Below are 6000 nucleotides of genomic sequence, written 5' to 3'. Positions count from 1 at the left end.
GATGCTGCTTGGCCTGCTGTGTTCATCCAGCCCTGCACCTTGTTGTCTCGGATTCTCCAGCATATGCAGTTCCTACTATCTCTGGTTGTTTCCTTGTTGCTGTTTTCAAAATGCAGAGACATACTATTACTTGCTGCTTTTTTTTTGGTTGCACTTGATCAATCTTAATAATTCCATTTCATGCACCGTTCCTTTTGAAAATTGACCTTCCTTCAGCTTCAACCTGTAGTTCACTAAAGGGAACTGCAGGATGTATAAGATGTGTGTAAGTCATTTATTTGCTTTCATTTTAACATTAGTTAAGAAAAACTTAGTGTTTCTGCACTTCACCTATCAAATTTAGTTCTGAACATAAACTCCTCAAGTCTAATATCATCATTAGGTAGGCATTAGTATGTATGTAAATTTTGGTTTCTGTATTACAGGGAGACAATGACAGTGTTGGCATATCCCATTCAATGTTGCCGGCAGAAGGAGAGGATGCCATGTCGATATTTAATTCTGGAACAAAACCAGGTATAATTTAAATGTATATTCATTGTACATAATTGTATACCGGTCATGGGTATTAACTGGAATCTTTCTGAATTCTTATAAATGAGAACGGATAAACTAGTGGCTAGATTAAGTGATGCGTGTTTGTAATGTGTATTTCTCCAATAAAATTATGCACAGATTGTTTCCACTTCTATCCTTAATCACCTGGATTTCTGGAATGGAACATAGTTGGTAGGTGCCTTGTTCTCTGCCCCAATAAATCATCATCTCGATGAGCAAAAAAAAGAGAACTTGTGGAAGTGTATGTATTTTGTGTATGTCTGTTTCATTTGATTGAAGCATTCTTTTAATATCATAAATGTATGAAAAATGCTTCAGGCTGCCCATTATCTTAAAAAAAAACTTGTCAGAAACATTTGGTCAGACTTTCTTTCTTCCCTTCTTAGGTGAGCAGTTTTCTTCATAGATGCTGCCTCTGTATTATGCAGCAGCATAGTGCTGAACAAGGTTAATCCTGTTGAGTGTTTGAACATATCGCTTTTGTATTTTCAGAACTAGGAATTTAAAAGTAGTGATAATATTAAAAATTACTGTTAAATGTGTACTTGACATAACAACCGTCTCTTCATCAGAATTTTTTGTGTATATTTTGTTGCACGTAGGCTTGTGTCAAATTTAAAAGTGCTGAGGGGGAATTTGTTTTTCTGTTGCCAGTTTTAGAACATTATACCTTCATTTTTGCAGCCTACCTTCCCCTTATTTTGATATGGTAATGGTACTGTTATTCTGTTATTTTAATTTGAGCAGCCGTTAATTGAATGTTGTCTGATTCTAACTGAAGGAATTTTCTTTTTCAAAATAGTCGTCATGAGAAACTGAGTTTTGGGGGTAAAGACTAATTGCAATAGTTGGGACTCCCCAGGGAGCAGATGGAATGCTGATCTTATGCCTCACTTATTTACTGCTTATTGATTTCTCGAGAGATGTTAGGTTAAAATTTGAGTCCTATCCCCTTTCCATGATTCTGCTTTTGGAGATAATTTAACAGTGTAAACACTTGAACCTCGCCGTAGTGATGATGATCTCCCACTTGTAAATTTAACAAAGGTCAATGAAACAGTCTTCACATCAAAACAATGTTTTGTTTTGGAATGTGATCTCATACCCATTTGGAGAAGAAAATACTGTATCCTGATTTTATTTTAGTTTGGCTGTATAACTGCATACTCATCTTCATGTTTGTAAAATGGATATGCTGGATATTGTTTAAAGGGAGTGACATTGATGATTTTGGACTTTGAGCCATTATTTCTTTTACTATTCATTCATATGATGAAGGCATTGTTGGCTAGGCCAGCATTTATTGCCCAAACCTAATTGTCTGGAGGGCAGTTGAAAGTCAACCACTTTGCTGTGGTCTGGTGTCACATGTAGGCCAGACCAAGTAAGGATGGCAGTTGCCTGAAGGACATTAGTGAGCCATTACCTGGGTCTCTAGATTAACATTCCAGTGATAGTACCACTAGGCCATCACCTCCCCATTAACAGAGCAGCTGTATATTTTTGGGGTTGTAGGAAAGATGATGAAACAGTGGAGCAGACTCTTGAAAATGCAAACATAAAGGTAGGTTTGAAGAACTGGTGAATGTTGTCAAAATGGAGGAGCTTCCTACCTTAACAGCACTTTCAAAGCATGTTGCAATAAACAAAAATAGTTGGGTTTGTTTTTACTAGAGGTATTTTTATAAAAGTCTTGAAATTTATAAAGGTAGCGTCGATAATCACAGACTAAAAATAGTTTTTGAAGGTCTAGAACAATGTCTCCTAACATCCTCAGGATTCCCAAGGTATTTTACATTCTGTGAGGTGGTATAGAAGTATTACGTAATTTAGGTAACGTCTTTCACATGCAAGTCAATTTATGGTACTTTATTGTATTTGGCGCTTATTACAACAAAATTTAAACTAATCTAAAGTATTAAATAGTTACGTAATGTTTTCATAGATTCTCTCTCTTTAAATTATAGATGGACAAAGATCACCCACACACAGTCGGACTGCATCCACGAGTCTTATGAATGAAGTCGATCTGGTTGTTTCATACAAAGATCTTGACAATCTGTTTGATGATGAAGATGAACTTGGGGTAAGTTATTTTACCCAGTTTGAAATGTTTGTTTTCTTGACTTTTTTTTGGTAGAAGGCTTTAAACTAATTTAAGGTGGGGGAACGGTGTGGAAGAAGAGAGGAAATGTAGGTTTTTCAAAGCAAAAGGATACGTTGGCATTGCAGGGCAACTATTTTAGATGATACCCAGAGTGTACAAACATATAGCAGCAAATTAGATCAAAGGGGAGCACTGTGATAAGGTGAAGTTAATGGCTCTGTACTTAAATGCATGTCGTATTTGAAACAGAAACAAATTAATGGCACAAATAGAGGTTAATGAGTAAGGTCTAGTCATTTTGGCAACATGGTTACAAAGAGATTGAAGTTGGGAACTAAATATTCAGGAGTATGTGACTTTTTGAAAGGACAGGAAGGAAGGGATGATGGGTAGTTTTTAGTCCTAGATAGAATAAGTGTGTTGGTAAGAAATAATTCTGTATCGGAAGACTTAGAATACATATGGATGGAGGTAAGAAATAATAAGGGGAAGAATACACTGGTGGGAGTAGTGTTTAGATCCTCTAATAATATGTGGACTGTATGAAAGAGATTACATCAAGAGATAACGAGGGTATGTTAAAAAGATAGTATATTAGTCATGGGTGATGTTAATCTTCATCAGATTGGGAAAATCAAATTGGCAAGGTAGCCAAGAGGAAGAATTCAGTATATTTTGGGACAGTTTCCTTGAACAATATATTGCAGTTCCAATTGGGGTCAGGTTATAAAACAACTACAGATGTTGGAAATCAGAAATAAAAACAGAAATTGCTAGAGAAACACAGCAGGTCTGGCAGCATCTATGGAGAAAAAACACTGTTCATGTTTCAAGTCCAGTTCTGAAGACCGGCCACTGGACTCAAAGTATTAACTCTCTGTTTTGTCTGCATAGATCCTGCCAGACATTGAGTTTCTCCAGCAATATCTGTTTTTATGTTAGGGATCAGGTCATGTTGGACCTTGTAAAGTCTATTAAGGAATGTTTAAATTACCTCAGAGTAAAATATTCCCTGTCTAACAGTGGCCATAATGTGGTAGAATTTAGTATACTGTTTGAGATTGAGAAACTTGGAAAACACTGCTAAATTTAAATAAGAGTATAAAGGAATGAGGCAGAATTGGCTCGGAAGGGAATTTAGCAGAAAAGATGGTCCATGAACAATGGCAGATGTTTTAAGAAAATCGCTTATGACTGGTAACAAATATCTATCCTAGCGAGGATGGAAGAGTCCAAGAAGGGGATAAACCAACTATGGTTAACTCAGGAAGTTGAGGATAGTATTGAGTTGAAAGAAAAAACATACAATGCGGCTAAGATTAGTGGTAAGCCAGAGGATTGGAAAAGCCAACAAAGGATCACCACAAAAGAGAGAGAAAATAAACCGAGAGTAAACTTACAAGTAATATCAAAACGGATGGTCGGAGCTTCTTTAACTATATAAAAAGGAATAGAGAGGCCAAAGTGAACATAGGCCCCATTGAGAATGCGACTCGGGAAATAATAATGGAGAACTAGGAAATGGCAAAGTAGTCAATTAAAAACTTTGCAGCAGTCCTCTTGGCAGAAGATATTATTAGCATTCCAAAAATGCTAAGTAACCAAAGTGGGGGGGGAAGAAGCGGAGACAAAATAAAAGCAATAACTATATCATTAGAGGAAGAAGACGAGGGAAGCTAATGGGGCTAAAGGCAGATAAGTCCGCTGGACTGGTGGCTTGCGTTCTAGGATATTAAAGGAAGAAGGTACAATAATAGGGAATGCGTTGGCAGTAATCTTCCAGGAATCCTTAGATTCTGGAAAAGTTTCAGAGGATTGGAAAACTACCTATGTAACACCCTTGATGAAAAAGGGAGAGAGCCAAAAAAAAAGTAACTATAATTCAGTTCACTTAACATTCTTCATTGGGAAAATGTTAGAGTCTGTTATAAAAGATGTATTTAGCATTTAGAAAAGCAATCTATAATACCCGCAGTTGTTGATGAATCATTACTCCTCCATGTTGAACACTGCTTGGAGGAAGCACTGAGGGTGATCAGAATGTGCATTGCGTGGGGAACACAAAATCTACCAAGAGTGGCTCAGTAATACCACTATTGTCCTTTTTCTTTAATTGACCCATGGAATGTGAGTATCGCTGGCTGGGCCAGTATTTATTGCATATCCCTAGTTGCCCTTGAGAAGGTGGTGGTGAACTGCCTTTTTGAACAGCGGCAGTCCATTTGGTGTAGGCTAGATCCACAAAGTCATTAGGGAGGGAGTTCCAGGAGTTTGGCCCAGCAGCACTGCAGGAATGGCATTATATTTCTAGGCTGGTGAGTGGTTTGGATGGGAACTTGCAAGTGGTGGTGTTCTCATATACCTGCTGCCTTTGTCCTTATAGATCGTTGTGGTTGAGGGTTTGGACTGTGATCTGGGTGAGTCCTAATGAGCATAGTTGCTAGACTGGATCTGTTACAGGTGGTGAAAGGACAAGAGAAAAAACACATGACATCATCCTCCCCATTTTGCCTGCTGCCAATGCGTCTGTCTATGACAGTATTGACCTAGCAACTCAGGACTGGCTATCCAGGAAGTACGCTGGACCATCAGCAGCAATAGAATTGCATCCATGATCTGAAACCTCATGGCTGGTCATAATCCTTAGAGTCATAGTTTTTACAGCATAGAAAGAGGCCCATTGTCTGTGCTGGTCATCAAACATTCACCTATTCTAATCCCATTTTCTAGCACTTTGCCCATAGCCTTGTGTGCTATGACATTTCATGTGTTCATCTGAATAGTTCTTAAATGTCCGGAGGGTTCCTACCTCTATCACTCTTTTAGGTGGTGAGTTCTAGAAATCTACACCCTCTGGGTGATTTTTTTCCCCTCACAGCCCCTCTAAACCTCTTGCTCCTTAACTTAAATCTCTGCCTCTCGGTTATTAACCCCTCTAACTGAGGAGAAACATTTCTCCCTATCGACCCTGTCTGTGCTCCACAGATCTTTGTGCAACTCAAGCTGATTCCTTCCCCCACACCGCTTCTCTGCTCCTTCAGTGACTCCCAGCATTACGGATACCAGTTTTCAGCCAATTTTATTCACTCCACATGATATCAAGAAATGATTGGAGACTGTGGATACTGCAAAGGCTACGGCTCTGACAGCATTCCGGCAATATTACTGAAGGCCTGTATTCCAGAACTTGCAGCTCCCGTAGCCAAGCTCTTCCAGTACAGTTACAACACTGGCATCTACCCAATAATGTGGAAAATTGCCCAAGTATGTTCTGTACATAAAAAGCAGGACAAATCCAGCCCAGCAAATTACTGCCCCATCAGTCTACTCCCGAT

General features: G+C 38.6%; 1 protein-coding gene across 5 annotated transcripts in view; it reads left to right on the top strand.

The window, feature by feature from the left end:
* The window catches only part of med13a (mediator complex subunit 13a), a 208567-nt gene that overhangs the window by 139751 nt on the left and 62816 nt on the right, over positions 1–6000 (top strand). For all 5 annotated transcript variants that reach the window (XM_048612425.1, XM_048612423.1, XM_048612424.1 and 2 more), the window contains 2 exons: positions 426–516; positions 2526–2644. In XM_048612425.1, coding sequence (XP_048468382.1) covers positions 426–516; positions 2526–2644 — 210 coding nt within the window. The remainder of the gene's footprint in view (positions 1–425; positions 517–2525; positions 2645–6000) is intronic.

The sequence above is a fragment of the Rhincodon typus genome, chromosome 26, assembly GCF_021869965.1.
Source record: "Rhincodon typus isolate 14 chromosome 26, sRhiTyp1.1, whole genome shotgun sequence".
Taxonomy (NCBI): Eukaryota; Metazoa; Chordata; class Chondrichthyes; order Orectolobiformes; family Rhincodontidae; genus Rhincodon; species Rhincodon typus.
The sequence above is the reverse complement of the archived record's forward strand: the minus strand, read 5'-3'. Positions and strand labels throughout refer to the sequence as shown.